Source organism: Podarcis pityusensis (assembly GCF_964106645.2).
Source record: "Podarcis pityusensis genome assembly, chromosome: 11".
Taxonomy (NCBI): Eukaryota; Metazoa; Chordata; class Lepidosauria; order Squamata; family Lacertidae; genus Podarcis; species Podarcis pityusensis.
In genome coordinates, this window is record NC_138036.1 from 16,719,147 (window position 1) to 16,736,610 (window position 17,464).

General features: G+C 43.5%; 2 protein-coding genes and 2 long non-coding RNA genes across 4 annotated transcripts; 1 reads left to right on the forward strand and 3 right to left on the reverse strand.

Annotated features, from left to right (window-relative positions):
- Positions 1-678: 678 nt before the first annotated feature.
- On the reverse strand, positions 679-3,808 carry RAD1 (RAD1 checkpoint DNA exonuclease). The gene is made up of 5 exons (XM_080973673.1): positions 3,540-3,808; positions 3,002-3,110; positions 2,644-2,902; positions 2,130-2,228; positions 679-955 (listed from the first exon to the last, which is right to left on the reverse strand). The coding sequence occupies exons 1-5, from the start codon at positions 3,735-3,737 to the stop codon at positions 772-774; spliced, it is 849 nt and encodes a 282-aa protein (XP_080829799.1). The 5' UTR covers positions 3,738-3,808; the 3' UTR covers positions 679-771.
- Positions 3,809-6,244: 2,436 nt separating this feature from the next.
- On the forward strand, positions 6,245-15,675 carry BRIX1 (biogenesis of ribosomes BRX1). Its single transcript, XM_080973629.1, has 10 exons — positions 6,245-6,453; positions 8,162-8,273; positions 8,887-8,930; positions 9,501-9,571; positions 10,201-10,250; positions 10,517-10,590; positions 10,684-10,734; positions 13,141-13,242; positions 14,239-14,364; positions 15,299-15,675. The coding sequence occupies exons 1-10, from the start codon at positions 6,289-6,291 to the stop codon at positions 15,566-15,568; spliced, it is 1,065 nt and encodes a 354-aa protein (XP_080829755.1). The 5' UTR covers positions 6,245-6,288; the 3' UTR covers positions 15,569-15,675.
- Positions 6,636-13,134, reverse strand: LOC308458788. Its single transcript, XR_013977662.1, has 3 exons — positions 12,797-13,134; positions 8,466-8,592; positions 6,636-7,715 (listed from the first exon to the last, which is right to left on the reverse strand). It is a non-coding gene; the product is annotated as an uncharacterized lncRNA (long non-coding RNA).
- Positions 13,346-17,311, reverse strand: LOC308458783. Its single transcript, XR_013977652.1, has 3 exons — positions 17,186-17,311; positions 15,185-15,326; positions 13,346-13,873 (listed from the first exon to the last, which is right to left on the reverse strand). It is a non-coding gene; the product is annotated as an uncharacterized lncRNA (long non-coding RNA).
- Between the last annotated feature and the right edge of the window lie 153 nt (positions 17,312-17,464).

A 17,464-nucleotide genomic window follows, 5' to 3' on the forward strand; every position in this document is an offset into this window, starting at 1 on the left:
ATGGGCATTCAGAGAGCCCTAGCACAAGAAAATGATCCAGGTCCTCCAAGCATAGTCCTATATGTGCGTTTTTTGATGTTCCTTCTTCCTGCCCACAACAGTGAAGGAGTACAGGGGGGATATATGAAGGACAGTTTTGCAGATTTCTGGGGACACCGTTTCCCCGACATCAAGTAAGGTTGTGACTAGGAACCCAATGAATTAATGTGTAACATGTGAATAGGAGGGAAATCAAATGTATAGTCATGTACTAGATCCAGAAATATTGCCTATTGACAGAAATATTGTTAAGCATGCCTCCTTGTTTCTAGGTCACATCCAATGTAAGCCCCAGCCAGCATGTTCAATGGTCAGGGATAATGGGAGCTGTAATCCAGCAAAATCTGAAAGGCCACAGGTTGGGGGAAGCAGCTGTGCACCTCCCAGAAATTGCCAGCTTCTGATCCCTTGCCCAACTTCCACAGGGCACATAAAATATACTTAGGGTAACGATTAGGAAAAGTTGCATTCCTCTGTGGTAAGTACTGTTTCCAATGAAAGACATCAGAATGGTCGTTCTATATTTCTTGCCAAAAAAGCTTCACCATACACAATGACTCTTTCCAAACATGTCAAGAGGCCAAATTATCCATCGCAAAAGATCTTGCCTCTAAAACAGAGGTAAGTAAATCCCACAACTGGTTGTCCAAGCTTTCATTCATTGTTGTACAGCTGAGCATCCAATATGGCTTTTAATAAAGGGGGAACAAAATAACAGTTTGTACTTCACAGCTAAATCTCTGCTTCAGTTATGTCCTCATCAGGGCAACAGTAAAACTCTACGAAGCAGATCTGTCCATCTTCGTTCCTGATCATGTATTGCAGTGAGAGAAAGCCTCTGTTATCTGTTCGAATAGACACCTTGCAGGATAAAACTAGTGCTTTAGTTGATGGCTTCAGTAATGCAATCTTATATCTGTAAAGAAATAGGAGGAAGACAAGATGAAGTATGAAGACAAAATAGTTGCTAATAGGTTGCTACCAATTATCAGACACAAACTTATTGACAAAGATGAACTTACAGAAACAGCAATGTTTAAAAATGCTTGAAGTTTGATAATTTAATGTTAAATCAACAAAGGCAAACCTTTTGAGTAAGTTCTCTAAAATACTTAAGAGCACATAAAAAAATTTCTTAATCAAAATAATGATGTTAAGACAAACTGTCCCAGAGGAAACATGGTCTGTGTAGATCTACTGATAATCCTATCCAGGTTTGTTAAAGATGCATTTTTATTGGTGGATATAGAACCGGGAATATGCTAAAAGCAGCATTGTGTGGCTACTTGTTATAATTGGGGAGCAGGGTAGAATTCACTCACTTCCTGGATGATGGGATAATAAGGTTATGGGAATTGGCCCACGTGGTTACAGGTGACTAATATTATAATAGTGAGCAAGGCAAAGGAACTAGAGAACTTATTTGTTGAAAATAATGAGCAATTTGGAAATAATTTCACTCAAATGCAATGTTTATGCATTTCCTTCTTTTGCGTGCATGTGTATTAGTATATATTTTTTAGTTTATCTGTATATCTAAGATCAATTCTATTATAATCAATAAAAGTGTATTTGCCCCTCACACTATACCATCAACAGATTTGCTGACCTAGTTCCCTGAGTTGGGGTTAAATCCCTAATGACTGAGTACAATCAGCATGGTCAGAGGGCACTGCCAATTATCTATTGACTTGAGATGTTTTCCCATGAGTGATCTGTCTTCAAGCTACAGTACAGTGGTATCTTGGTTTAAGAACAGTCCTGTTTACGAACAATTCGGTTTACGAACTCCACAATACCGGAAGTAGTGTCCCAGTTTGCGAACTTTACCTCGGTTTAAGAACGGAATCCGAACGGAAAGGCACCGGCGGCGGGAGCCTCATTAGGGAAAGCACGCCTTGGTTTAAGAACAGACTTCTGGAACGGATTAAGTTCGTAAACCGAGGTACCACTGTATAACCTTTCTGGCAGAGTACATGCAGCTCAGTTAATGCAAATAACCAACCATCATGTGATTGGTATTTGAACTTGAGTGGTAAGAACAGGACCAGTCACACCAAATGGTTATTGTATGGGCTACTCCAGCTCACCTGTTTGTCTGGCTTTGGTTACAGTGAAAGGCTTCAATTAAGTCTGAATCTTTAGGATAGTCTAGATGTGTGCTTCCAGCATTCCCAAAAGTGGAGAGTCTGAAAGAGAAAACGAGAAAAATGCATTAGCTACCCTCAAACTCACAGTTAAGTTTGTGATAGATGTTAGGCAAGAACACAGGTCTCCCAAATCAAAGTCAAATTCAAATCCCAAGACCACCCCTAGCTCTCTCATAAGACACGTGTCTTGTACCATGAAACTGTCAATCAATTTGGCCAGTACTGTCCAGTACTGTTGCTTTTTAAATTCCGAGGAATAAATCTTCCTCCCCCCTGCTACTCTGAGATCCTTTTCAGATGCCAGGCAGTGTGAATGCATATGTGCTTAACCACTGAGCTATGGCTCTGCCCTAAAGAGGGATATATTTATGCCAGAAACTTGTAGTGCATTTGAAATCACAGTCACAATACATGTAGTCATTGACTATCAAACTAGGATAGTTATTCCTAGTACCTCAAATTAGACTTTTCTAGAGATACAGTAATCTGCAATACTTCGCTGGACATATCTAGTTCGGAAAATGCCTCTCGGAGCCCCTCTGACTGCAGGATGATCTTATTCACAACATTTGTGCTGCAGAAATCAAAATCGAGGATCTCTTCTGGTTCCTGAGTGTTGATTTTGCATACAGTCACCACACCACCGTCCTCCAGGAAAAGCGTCAAAGGGTAACCATAACCCCGATAGCACATCCGGAGGGCTGTCTGAGTGCCTGCGATGAGGAAAGAAAGGTGTCTTTATTACAGTTATTCGATTTATTACTTGTCCATCTTGTCTACATAACCCATTAAAAGACACACACAGGCAATACCTGACAAAGAACTTGTCCCAAATATGGTCAAGCAGTCTAGAAGGACAGCTAGATTGATTCTGAACATCACAGATTCTTCTTGTACCGTAAATTCTTGGAAAACCCCTGCCTGTAAATTAGAAAGACAGGAAACTGAAGACAAAAAGATGAAACTGTTACAAAATACAACCCCTACCACTGAATTGAACTAAGCCTTGGCAAACTGGCAACATGATGTGTCCTTTTAATTCAATTCAGTGTGGCAAGGCAAAAATTAAAGGGAATAGAACTTTATATTATAAGAGTAGTAAGAAGCAAGCAGGAGATGCTAACTTGTAGAAGACATACATTGCCAGATTGGGACAACGGCATGCTTTCAAATATTCTCTCACACAGAGAGAAATGTCTCTGAGAAATAACAGCAAGATTCTTTTAGTCTTTCATAATACTTCTTTCTCCTTTTGAAGTGTCATAAGTTATCTAACATGTTTATTTACTTCTTCCAGCTAAATTAAAGCCTATTAGTACAATAAAAGGAAAGAAACTGTTCCCATCTAACCTGAATAAAAGCATTGGCTTGCAGAGACTTGGCATTTTCCACTGTGACCTTGAGTCCATTTGCAGTTGCAAAGCAGGTAGCGTGATCTTTAAAATGAACAGCTTTCAGGATGGTGGAGAGGTTTCTGACATTGTCAAGACTTGCAACCAGCACATTCTGCTCTTCACCTTGGGTTTCCCCTTGGGTTGAAAGGGGCATGGCTGGGATCTGTCACCCACCCAATGCCTCCTCCTCCAAGGGCAAAAACAAGAACAAATACCAAAGGAGACCTGCAGAAGGCCAAATAACATTTTGAGTAAATTGAAAATGCTTCTAATGAATGCAACTTACCGTATTTTTCGTCCTATAGGGCGCACCGGCCCATAGGACGCACCCCGTTTTTTGGGGGGGAAATGAATAAAAAACATTATTTCCCTCCCCCCAGCCGCGGCTGCAGCCCCAAGCCTTGCGCACACCTGCCCGAAGCACGGGGCGCCCTCTGGAGGGCGCCCCGTGCTTCGGGCTGCAGACTGCCGCCCCAAGCCTCGCGCGCACGGCGGGACCTCGCGCCGGGCGCGCAAGGCTTGCGGACACCCGCCCAAAGCAGGGGGCGCCCTCCGGAGAGCGCCCCGTGCTTCGGGCTGCAGGCTGCTGCCCGCAAGCCTTGTGAGCCCGTGGGACCTCCCGCCGGGCTTGCAAGGCTTGCGGATAGCTTCCTGAAGCCTGGAGAGCTAGAGGCATCGGTGTGCACCAACCCCTCTCACTCTCCAGGCTTCAGCGAAAGCCTGCATTCGCCCCATAGGACGCACACACATTTCCCCTTCATTTTTAGAGGGGAAAAAGTGCGTCCTATGGGGCGAAAAATACGGTAAATATCATTAAATAACAACTGCATTAATATACGTGGGTAGGTTCTCTGTGCTGCACCAGAGAACACAACTGAATAATCTCCTAGTTTGACATTTGTGCTTGACAAGATCCAATTTTAGCTAAAAGTAACATATTTAAATCCAGACCTATTATGCCTCTGGCTGCAGTACAAGCGGAGGAACTAAACCACATCTTATCATGCTACTCTGCCTGACATTATTCTCTATCTTACTAAAGTTGTCTGTCTACCTGTGATAAGATATTCAGCTGCTACTTTTTGAATAAACATTCACAAAATATTTATTGGTAATATATAGATAGATAAACTGAGGATCTCTACAATTTCATATCATGCAGATAAAAACATAGGTTGAGAAACCAGAAATAGGAGCTGAGGGAAGTCGGGGGGAGGGAATGGGAGGGTTGGCATATATTCACGGGGGGAGGGGTGCGGGAAAATGGGGGGGGGGGAACAATGTGGATGATGTATTTTTGTTAAAATTATGGTGTTGAAATTCCTAATAAAAATATTATTTTTTAAAAAAAGATATTCAGCTGCTACAAAACCATTAATGCCCTTTAGACATCCTCAGGGTCTTCCCCATCCACCCACCCAGCAAGCACAAAGATCCCCTTCCTTACCTCCCCGCAACGTCACACGCACTTCAGAGCAACACAGCAGGCAGAAACCCAACCGGTGCAATTTCTCCACGCGACAGGCAGAAACCCAACCGGTGCAGACTGCACTTGCACGTCCAGCACAGCAACAACCGCGCCGCTAAACATACCTAACGAGGCGTAAACCTACCTGTCCCGCCTCAAGAGACCGGCCAATCGGCTACAGCTACGTAAGGTCCGACTGCTTTACGACACGTCGTGACCACAGCTTCCGTTCTCAACTCGACCAATCGCTGGCAAGCGAAGTGTTAGTTGGATGCGACGATCGGTGTGAACGCCCACTAAAAAAAAAATCGGAACCCGCCATCAGCCATGGGCACAATTCGGGGGATCACTCTGTTTACTGATATCTCTATGGAGAGAACCTTCCATCCTTTGCACCGTTGCAGTATAGAGATTGGAAACTGCAGAGTAGCACGCTTCATTATAGGGATATGACACTTCCCGACTCATTTAATCTTTTATAAACAAAGCGTAACAGCAAAAGAAAGGAGTTTGTCTTGTTTCGTGCCTATTGGTATCAAGCAGCCGCCTTCACTGTACAGTGGTACCTCGGGTTAAGAACTTAATTCGTTCTGTTCTTAACCTGAAACTGTTCTTAACCTGAGGTAGCGCTTTAGCTAATGAGGCCTCCTGCTGCCGCTGCGCGATTTCTGTTCTCATCCTGAAGCAAAGTTCTTAACCCGAGGTACTATTTCTGGGTTAGCGGAGTCTGTAACCTGAAGCGTCTGTAACCCGAGGTACCACAGTACTTGCTGGTTAGAGCGTGGTGCTGATAACGGCGAGGCTGCGAGTTTGATCCTGCATTGCAGGAGGTGGGACTTGGAGGACCCTCGGGATCCCTTCCAGTTCTACAGTTGTTTGAGTCTATTATTCCTGTTCAGACAAGCCTGCCCCAGATGCTTAGAAAACAGGTTATTTTAAGCTTTTAGTTGTTTTAACTTCTGTGCGTTTTTAAACTAGGGCTGAGAATTTCCCCTCGGTTTTTACTGCTCTATCTTTTTTGTGTGTGTGTGTTTTTTTAAACAATCCAACGGTGTATAAATTCTACGAAACGAAATAAATAAAAAAACCCTCTCAACCCGGAAGTATGTGCACGTGTATGTTTCAAGCGGAGGAGGCTCTCCTACTTCCGCTTCTCGGAAAATCCTAGAGAGGCTAAGAGTGGGGAAAGCCGTATTCCGGTTGGCGCGACTTCCGGCGGCGCTTTGAGCGTGCGAAGATGGCTGCAGCCAAGAGGCAGCGTGGAGCTGGCAAGGGAGCCCCGGCAGAGCCGAGGAGGAAACGCGCCAAGAGAGCTCCGGGGGCAGAGGGCGAGGGCCAAGGCCCGTCCGCTGAGGCCACCCCGGGGCCGGATGAGCACGTCGTCCCGGCCCCGGTCTCGCAGGTGAGGAGAGTACGAGGGGGACCTGGACTTGGCCGCGCGGGGTGTGTGGCGGCTGTGCTCCTCGTGGACCAAAGGTGCTCCTGAGCATATAATAATAATAATAATAATATAATATAATAATAATAATAATAATAATAATAATAATAATAATAATTTGTTATTTATACCCCGCCCATCTGGCTGGGTTTCCCCAGCCACTCTGGGCGGCTTCCAACAAAACACTAAAATACCATAACCTATTAAACATTAAAAACTTCCCTAAACAGGGCTGCCTTCGGATGTCTTCTAAAAGTTTGGTAGTAATTTTTCTCTTTGACATCTGGTGGGAGGGTGTTCCACAGGGCGGGCGCCACTACCGAGAAGGCCCTCTGCCTGGTTCCCTGTAACTTGGCTTCTCGCAGCGAGGGAACCGCCAGAAGGCCCTCGGTGCTGGACCTCAGTGTCCAGGTAGTGACGCTCCTTCAGGTATACTGGACCGAGGCCGTTTAGGGCTTTAAAGGTCAGCACCAACACTTTGAATTGTGCTTGGAAACATACTGGGAGCCAGTGTAGGTCTTTCAAGACCGGTGTTATGTGGTCTCGGCAGCCACTCCCAGTCACCAGTCTAGCTGCTGCATTCTGGATTAGTTGTAGTTTCCAGGTCACCTTCAAAGGTAGCCCCACATAGAGCGCATTGCAGTAGTCCAAGCGAGAGAAAACCAGAGCATGCACCACTCTGGCGAGACAGTCCGCGGGCAGGTAGGGTCTCAGCCTGCGTACCAGATGGAGCTGATAAACAGCTGCCCTGGACACAGATTTGACCTGTGCCTCCATGGACAGCTGTGAGTCCAGAATGACTTCAGGGGCACAGTTACCTCATTCAGGACCAGGGGGTCCCCCACACTCGCCCGCCTCCTGTCCCCCAAAAACAGTACTTCTGTCTTGTCAGGATTCAACCTCAATCTGTTAGCCGCCATCCATCCTTCTCCTGCTGCTTCTTAGATAACAGGGGTCTTTTTCCAGCGCAGCCCTGGGCATGTTTGCTCGTCAGTGAGTTCCATGGGGCTTCGTTTCTGGACTGCTGCCTTCATCAATTTACCAACAAGATCTCCTTACACACACTTCGAGTGGTGGGACCGGGCGACATAATAATGTCACCTTGCAAATGGGGTCTTAAGTTCTCCGGTTCTTCAAGGACTCGGTTGTTCAGTACAGCGGCACCTGCCCTTCGGAACTCCCCGCATATTGAGATCCACACAGGTGCTTTCACTGCACCCCGGCACCTGTTGAAAACATTCCTGTTCAGACAAGGCTTAGCCAGATGCTTAGAAATGTTTTAGCGTTTAACTTTTGCATGTTTCTAAAATAGGGTTGTGAATTTTTCTAGATGAGTGGAGTATTTTTGTTTTTTTCAGTCAAGTGTATAAATTCTATGAAATGTTAAAAACAGCTGTGGTGTTCAGCTTTTAGTAGGCTGTGCGATCCTGCGCATATCAGGTCATACAATACATAGGCTTTTGAAACATATTGGGAATGTAATGAAATGGCTGTTTTCTGAAGAAGAGTTTTCTGCATTAAAATGGCTTTTGCCCAAAAATATCAGCTTCACTGCTCCCATTTTATAGACTAATAACTGCGGCTGTGACATGCCTGAAACTATCCAGAGAATTAATGATTGAGGTAATCTGTTGTTGTTTGTTCCCTTCTCATTAATACTTTTGTCTTTCAGGGCAAATGGAAAAACAAAGAGAGAGTTCTCATTTTCTCTTCCAGAGGAATCAATTTTAGGACAAGGCATCTCATGAAAGACTTAAGAACAATGATGCCCCATGCTAAAGCAGGTATTTTTTTATTTTACCTGTCTTCTCTGTCTTGTTCTAACAAGTTCACTGTTTCTACTCACGTAGAACTGTCCAAATCCAAATAACAACAACGACCGGCTTATCAAAAACACTGGTATGTGAAGCAAAATGAATGTAATAATTATACTGTAGTTAAGCATTACTGTTTTCTAGCTGTGTAAAGTTTCTTACCTTAACATTTTTCTGTTGTAGTAAAAGTTGTGATAAGCAGCATATTGATACAGGTCCTCTTCAGCCTAAGTTGGTGTGTGCTGCTTTTCTTCCAATCCAGCTGTTGGGAGTGCATATATCAAGCCACCTTCAAAAGCAGAATTATATTGGTGATCTGCTGATAGGCAGATTATTTTTTTAAAGGCAAAATTTAGTACTCTGTGCATACAACCTTAGCTGCTGGATTGGGAAGAGGAATCCTTGGGCACAGTGCTTGCTTACATCTAGTGTCTGAGGTAGGGATACATGTGCAGAACTCGGCTGGACCAGAGCAGCTTTTATCAGTAATTTCAAAGAGTTCTAAGAAGTGTAGGTGAAATTACTTACCAGGATGTTTTGGCGATCGTTACACATACATTGTTTAATTTCATTTGTTTTCCAGACACTAAAATGGACAGGAAAGATAAGCTGTTTGTAATTAATGAGGTAAGTTATGACGCCCCTGTTTTGCCTAAGACTAACCATTATATATTCTGGCTTTGGGGATTTGAATCCAGTTATTAACCCAAAGCTTGGTACCTCAGTGGCTGCTTTCTCAAGGTGTAACAATAAATAATTTCATGTTTAGAATAGTGCAGTGAACTGTATCTCCTTTGATTGACTCTCATGGCACTGTGCAGAAAGTGGTCCTGTTCAGACATTACAGTAATCTGGAGCCAGAACATTGGAGCAGGGAGAGAGGGAATGACCCTATTGGTTTACCCCCATGAGTTAGGGGGAGACTGTCTGCAGTGAGGTGTCCTTTAATTGTGTAGGATCCTTGTGTGTTGTAGAATCCTTATTTTATGGGGTTTTGCATTGTGCTGGAGGCCTCCACACCTATAAACAGGCTTCCTGCCGCAAGCACCTTCCAACTCGCAGCCGGCACAACTGTCCCTGCTGATGTGTTCAGTTTCCAAATTGCTGTAACTATACTTAGGAAAAAGAAACTTTTGATTTACACTGGAAAAACTACAATGTTTCAGATTACGGAACTATTTTTTGTGCTTCATGCAGGTCTGCGAAATGAAAAATTGCAATAAATGCATATTTTTTGAAGCAAAGAAGAAACAGGATCTTTATGTGTGGTGAGAAAAACTTTAAATCAGAATATATTTTCCCTGTGTGTTCTAATTTCTGACATCCATAGATGAGTGCAAAGTGGATAGGTAGGAATATTCTCATCATTTGGGTTTCCAGGCCACCATTCTTGAATGGGCTTCTGAAAACTATTTATTATTCTGTAAATTATAGGTTCTGTAAACTACTGGGGGGGGGAATGACAAATTATTAGGGAAAAATAATAACACAATCCACTTGTACCAGCAGTAGAAAATTGGCAAGACACACCCAGCTCCTTCTATCACTTTCTGTGTCCTCTGCCCTGTTCCATGCAACAAGTTAGGTGCTGTTCTGTACCTGACAGGCAAAAGTTTAGATATGAACAAGAATCTCTGGTTTCCTAGTCTGGAACTGTCTCCTGTGACATTGTCAAGATCCAATAAACTCAGAGAAACTTGGCAGGGGCTTATCAGGGCACCTGGGGACAGTTCCCTCTTAACCAGATGAGTTCTTATTTGCAAGGTTTTCAAGCTGTTCTAGCTGGATAGGAATTTTGTGTGTAACACCCCATTAACATCACTGATACTCAACCACTCTAATGTTTCAAGCATAACTTCAATTGGGGATTTCTTTCTTTCCCTCTTGTCTATTTCAGGCTTTCAAATGCCCCCCATGGACCATCAGCAAAGTTTCTAGTACAGAATAGTAAGTTCAAATATGTGATTGAATGTCTTTGATTGCTGTTGGCTTGTTTTTACTCCTTCCTGAATGATCCTACAAAGACACACATCTGGTCTTCTGTTGTAACCTATGGTTAAAACATTAAAGACTGACCTGACTGACTGGCTTATGTTAATATTACATACTTCAATCACTGCTGTTATGCTTCTGTTTTAACATTTGAAAATGTTTTTGTTGTTGTTGAACAATAAAATCTTGACTTGACATAGCTCTACTTAATATCACTGCAGTTCACACTCTGGCCGAGCTGAAAATGACTGGGAATTGTTTGAGAGGCTCCCGACCCATTCTGTCTTTTGATAAGGCGAGTATCGATCTCTTAGGATATCATACTACCTTCTGTTATCTTACGATCAATATTTTTTTTGCCGATTTCTAAAATACTTTCTCCCCACAGACTTTTGACCAGGAGCCACATTATGCTGTGCTGAAAGAGCTGTTCATTCAGGTCGGTATATGGCAGTGTTTATACGTTAATTCTCCCATTTTTAAAACAGCAGGTGCTTTTTTGCCATAGGATAGCATGATCCTTGTGCACTTTGATGTGGCAATGGCAACTTGTGGGTTCCTCAGATCGGTAGGTCGTAGCCAACTGAGTTTCCTCAGAGTAAACCCATTGACATCAATGACTAACTTTGGGTTCATTGTTTTCATTGAGTCTGCTCTGAGGCAAACCGAGTTGGAATCAACCCAGCAGTGCCGAAACTCACTTGACAAAATGATAAGCCCTATCTCTTGAGCCAGTACACATTTCTTAGCTGGTGCTGTGGTTGAAGGGGCTGTGGGTTTTGCATGTGAATGTTTTTGTTTGTTTGTTTGTTTGTTTGTTTGTTTGTTCCAAGAGTAGTTGAAGAGAGATGGAGAGAACCGGGTGGCATTTATTTAAAACATTGTAAACCTCATTTTTTACCCTGAAAGTCTCCTACAGCTACTTAAAATATAGAACCAAGAGACTGATTTATAAAACCCCTGCTCACGAATGGAACACACTCAAACAGGGTGGAAAGGGTGAAATGGCTGCTGAGTGATACTGATGACTTCGTAACTTATAAAGTAGCACTATATGCGCTGGCAGCTAAGATCAGGAGAAAAGATCTAGATAAAATAGCGGTCAATTGCAAAGGTGATTCGGACATTTAAGCTGGCACATTCTACCTGATAACCCCTTGCTATTCTATTGTATGCAACAAATAATTCTTAGGAGACGTGATTGTGGTTTATTGTATTTGCAGTGCCTAACATTTTTATGGGTTTTATGGTTTTTGCTGCTTCTCTTTTTGTTCCCTTTGTGAATGATGCCATGGCCTTTGGCTAGTGCAATAAAGTATATGATGATGATGATGATGATGATGATGAAAATATTAGTGGTAAGGCAGTGCTTATGCATTGGCTTATGCAGGTGGCTCTCATACGTTCTCATACACATAAAGCCAAAATTGCAAGGTCAAAACACATTGGGGTGCAATAGGGGGAGGGATTGCCAAAGTTTTCCCAGACACCCACCCCTTTTCTGCCCACTTTTTATTTTTTTGCGGACAAGTTAAATGTGTGTAAGTTGCAAATCATCTGTAATCCATTTACTGAATGACATTATTCAGTGTTTCTCTGCCACAATCCTCAGCAATGTTCTTTCAATAGAAAAGAGCTACAGGGCTTCTAAGTTGTCACTCTTTAAATCTAATGCTGGTGCCAGCAGAGAAACAGCACTAAACTGATCGCGGAAAATATACTTTTCAACGTGTTGGATAAATCTCTGCCTCCAGTTCTTCCAGTATTCATGTTTGTGCTTCAAGCTGAGCTGCATGCTAATCATTCACATTACGCTTTGGAAGACTTGGTCCATAAGTACAGTTCCAAAATGGAGGATTGACACTTAAAAATAGCCCAGTTGACCAAGCTAGGTAGAAGTTTCACCTCCATTTCCACCAGAATGGTTCTGAAGGAATGGGTTTCTGTGTAGCAAGTTTAAAACTGACTCAACCCACCCCCCTTTTGTTCTTTCAAAAGAGAGAACTTTTAAATGCGTAAAACTTGAACTATTGAGCAAAACCATAATAAGGACACAACTGCATAAACAGTTTGTCCTTTATCAGGACAGGCAAGGGATGGCCTTGGCTCTCCAGGGGAACAAAGAAAACACGTCAGAACTTTATCTTATGTGCTGACCACAAAATGCGCACAAGACCAATGTCTGGGGAAAACGCCAAAAGCGTGTTCCCGGAGATTATGACGTCTTCCCAGATAAGAGTAGGAAGAGGAAGATCCTTTTATGGTCAGAAGTACAGGAAGGAAGATCCTTTTATGGTTGAGAGTACCAGAGCAGGAACATATGTGATGTCAACCTGCGTACGTAGGCCGCCGTGGTTGGGCTCCTAGGGGAGGAGTGAGAGGGTGCCTGGAGGATATATAAACTGCATGAAACCTGTCATTTATTTGGACTTGCTGGGGACTAATCACGCAAGTGCCTTCTGCTATCCGGAGAGCAGAATAAACTCTTTCTTTGAACCAACCTCGGTGTCATTTTGACTTCCTTCCTCCTGTCCTGGAGCAACGCAGACCCAATTGGTGAACTCCAATAAGGCTACAGTTCAGATGTCTCCTCTGGTCACTGCATTGCGATATAAGCATGTTGATGCAAAGGCTGTAACCATTCTGTGACAAAACCCAAGAATGACCAAATATAATACAACACAGATGTAATCTATGACAGCAGAGCAGCTTACAGCCTGATTGTGTGATGAACAAATTGTGTTAGCGCCACACAGAGTGAACTATGCAGTGCCCACCCAGAATTGTGCTGAATCTTTTGATCATATGGATTGCTTTAAAAAGTTGTCGTTTTTCACCCTGCCAGATTTTTGGTACTCCTCTGTATCATCCCAAAAGCCAGCCTTTTGTAGATCACGTCTTCACATTCTCCATAACAGACAAGAGGATTTGGTTTCGAAATTACCAGGTAATTTGCCTATACTTTGCCCGTGGGATGATGTAATCAAAACACCCACGACCACCCCGGGATCTATATGCAATGTCTTAAACTGAAAAATGCTTTGTGAACATTTTCTTGAAATCTGAGGGTTTATTAGACTTGTTCGCATATTGAACCATAGCTGATTAGAATACACCTCTCTCCTAATATAAGACATTTTAAGATGGGTTTGCTAGTAACTTAGCTTGAAACATAAAGGGTAGTGGCCAAAACTCAAATGCCAAATTCTCCTAGACCCAGATAATCTTCCACAGTGCAGAACTTGTGCATATGGCAGGCACATTGATTTTGGGTCACTTGATTTTGGATCACATTTAGCATTTTCACAAGTGCCTATTATTTCCCTTAAAATTCTGAGAATGAAGTTATCATTCAAGAGTTTAACTGCAAGTCCTTGAGGCGGTAGAATGAAGAAACACACTTAAGTCACAAGTGATATCTGGTCAATAGTCGAAAGAGTGTTTTGGGGTTGTGGAAGGACTTCAGTATTCCACAGGCTCCGTGGTAAGGAAGCTACACTCATCATGCCTCCCTTTTTATTTTCCATAGGCTCCTGTTCTTCAGTCCTACGTGCGTGTTGGTTGTACTCAGACTGTTCCTACAAAGAGCAAAAGTTTACAAAAAGGACACAATTCCATTCTGAAACAAAAAGAGGCAACCCTTATATTGATATGGTTGTGCAAGCTGTGGCTTTAGTGGCAGCTAAGATGCTCTTACTTCCCACAAACATTCTCTATATTCTAGCCCATTTTTCTTATTGGGGTCAGCTCAGGTTGATTCAATCCACTGGAGTGTCTGAGTACACAAAAGCCATTAAGCTGCTATATAACACAGCCAGAGGGGATCTTGCACCAATATTGGGTATTTTTAGGTGCCTTTTAGGTGCCTTCGGCAGTTGTGCACCTGTATGGTAGAAAAAAATGTTATTTTGCATTGAAATATCAAATGTTTGCCACTCTGCAGATAATAGAAGATGGAGCCCTGGTAGAAATTGGGCCGCGCTTTGTCTTAAACCTTATCAAGATCTTCCAGGGCAGCTTTGGAGGACCAACCCTGTATGAAAATCCTCATTACCAGTCTCCAAATATGGTAATACTATTTTTAATACTCTAAAGACTACACTCTTCAGTTAGCTTATTCCTCTGCTTACTGTGACAATGCTGTTAATGTGATCCTTTAGTTAAATGTTGTTAGTAACTCTCTCCACCCACAACAGTCCAATCCACCGGGTTCTCAGCAGAAGGCTTTAAATAACCACCCCACTAGTTAGTATTCTGTGTTGACTTTTGGCCTCAGGCTTGTGTTGCCTCTGGAGTACAAAGGTCGGCTTTGACTTTGTTGCTGTGGGCTTTACTGCACTTTCCATGCCCCCTCTTCCGAAACAAAAAGTTGGTGCAAGGGTTGAGACAGTGAAATTGCATCAGGACAAAAGGCTTAAGACAATGCTGTACTGTGTGATGCTGCACTGGTGTTTCATTATCTGCTTCTTTGCCTCCTGCAGCAGAACGTAAGCCCTGCGGATGGCTCAGTCGGTTAGAGCATGAGACTCTTAATCTCAGAGTCATGGGTTCAAGCCTCATGTTGGGCAAAATATTTCTGCATTGCAGGGGGTTGAACTAGATGACCCTCGTGGTCCCGTCCAACTCTACAGTTCTGTGATTCTAAGTCCAGACAGTGGTTTCTAAGTTGTATGGCTAACTGGAGTTGCTGTGAATGTTCAGCAGCCGCTAATGCTAACCCATTAAAATATATTGGTTGCAGAATTGATATAGTGAGGGGCTGTGGTTTATGCTTTGCATATGGGAGGTGCCAGATTAAATTGTGGGCACGTCTGGGCAGGGCATGGGGGAAATCCTTTCCAAAACCTTGGAGAGCTGCTGTCAGTTAATGTACAGAGCTCTGAGCTTACATGGGCCAGTGATCCAACGGCACCAGGCAGCTTCCTCGTGGGTTTGGTCTCCTGTTGTAGCTCCAACACATGTATTTTGGTGTAGCCATGCTAATTGTATTCTTCTGCTTCCAGCATCGCCGGGCAATAAGACTAGCCACAGCTGCTAAATTCAGAGAGAAGCAACAATTGAAAGAGCTACAGAAACTGAAGAAGAAGGAAGAGAAGCCGCTGATTCCTGAAGATCCAACAGAAGTTGTTTTTGAAACGCCAGCTGAGGAAAAGCCCGAGGAAATACAACTAGTGAAGCCAGAGCCCAAAATGAGCTTGAAGAAGAAAAAGAAAAACAAACTACACCAGCGCTCGAGGAAGCTGAAGAGAAAACTTGGTGGAATTGGAGTCTAAAACATTTAAAAAGGGGACTCGATAATACAACCATTTAAACAGCTTTTACTACTTTTTTGTAACCGGTTTGTGTACAGTAACTTTATAAACTATGTCTGCATCATTGATTATGGGCTCGTTTTGTAATACCTTCCAAGTAACATTTCTGATAGTGCCCTTTAACACGGTTAGGTGATGTGTGGAGAAGGGTAGCAGTATCTCTGCAGTCGTTCAACAGGAACCCACTGACTGGGACAAACCAAATATATGCACCTGGACCGGTTTTCTGAAAAAAAAGCTGCAGCCAAGTCAGGAGAACATTGCACATTAAGAAAACTTGAAGACATGCTCTTCTTTTGGTTACATGGTTTTTAATGTCCTTGTGAGAAAAGGCAACAGCACAAAGGTAGTTAGAAGTTCCTCTTACACTCTTCCAGCAGCCGGCTTGTGTGTCAGCCCACTGCTATTCTCCATTAGTGCCATATGCAATAGTGTTGTGCAGAATCCTGTGCCCATAGCCTATCGGGAACGTAGTCGTTGCTGGTGTTCTTTATGCAGCACATAGTTAAGCTATGGAACTCACTTCCACAGGGGGCAGTGATAACTACCAACTTGGATGGCTTTAAAGGAGAATTAGACAATTTCACATTCAACAACATGTCTCTGAATATCAGTTGCTGGCAACTGCAAGTGGGCAGAGTGTTGTTGCGCCCATGTCCAGCTTGAAGGCCACATGGGCATCTGATTGGCCACTGTGAGAACTCTTATACCCCTCATTTTTGGGGGGATTGTGGCTCTTAGGGGGTCTCCTAAAAACTAAGCACCCATGGACTATAGTTCTCAGGATTCTTAGAGGGGGGAGGAACCATGACAATGGTATAAAGGTCCTTTAAATGAAAGTTGTGGATGAGACCAAACCAGGCATAGGCAAGTTCGGCCCTCCAGATGCTTTGAGACTACAGCTCCCATTATCCCTAGCGAACAGGACCAGTGGTCAGGGATGATGGGAGTTGTAGTCCCAAAACATCTGGAGGGCCGAATTTGCCTATGCCTGGACCAAACAATGCATATTCATAATCTTGTTCCTCTAAAGAACAGCTGAGTGTGCTGCACTTGCAGATATCGTTCTACCTTCTCAACAAGCCTGCGGGGTAGGCTGGGCTCAGAGGTAATAGCTGATCCAAGGTCATGAAGAGACCTTTGTGGGTGGTGCAAGATCGGAACTGCAGTTTTGAGTACCCTGCACTGCTGTTTGGTATCACACTGGTTTGGCTCTGGGTGGTTGTTTTTAAACAGCACATTTCTAGTGCACTGCAAAAAGGGACTCGGTGCTGTCTTCTAGCCTCTCGCTATAAAAATGGAACATTTTACATTATGTCTACTATATTCACTGCTGGGGAAGAGCAAATAAGCTCACCCCGCTTGCACAACCTCACCTCTTGCTGATTTCTGAGCAAAATAACGTCTGCACGCGGCAGCTTGCTTCTTACTGCCAAAAAAGGGACCGCAATTTCGCAAAACTACAAAATATCGCGTGTTTTTATTGGCCTCTTTAAAGAACAAATCGACCTGAGCCGCCGTAGGGAGATACTTCTTTGGAAAAACTGGACAAAATAAACATGAAACAATCGTTCTTACTCGCTTTTAACGTCAACGGTGTTCCCAAGAGTTCTCCCCCGTCTACCTACCCCGGTGGCGTTTATTGCTTTAGCGCGCACATTTACGGGCAGCCTCCCCTACATAACTCTGGAACGTTCATGCTTCCGGCGTTCTATTAATATCAAAGGAGCCTCCGCTGCTCCGGAACTTTCGCATCTTGGGAGTTCTGACGCCGCCATAGCGCTGGAACGTTCGGGTTTCCGGCGTTCTATCAACATCAAAGTGGTACCCGCCGCTTCGGAACTTCCGCGTGCCGAG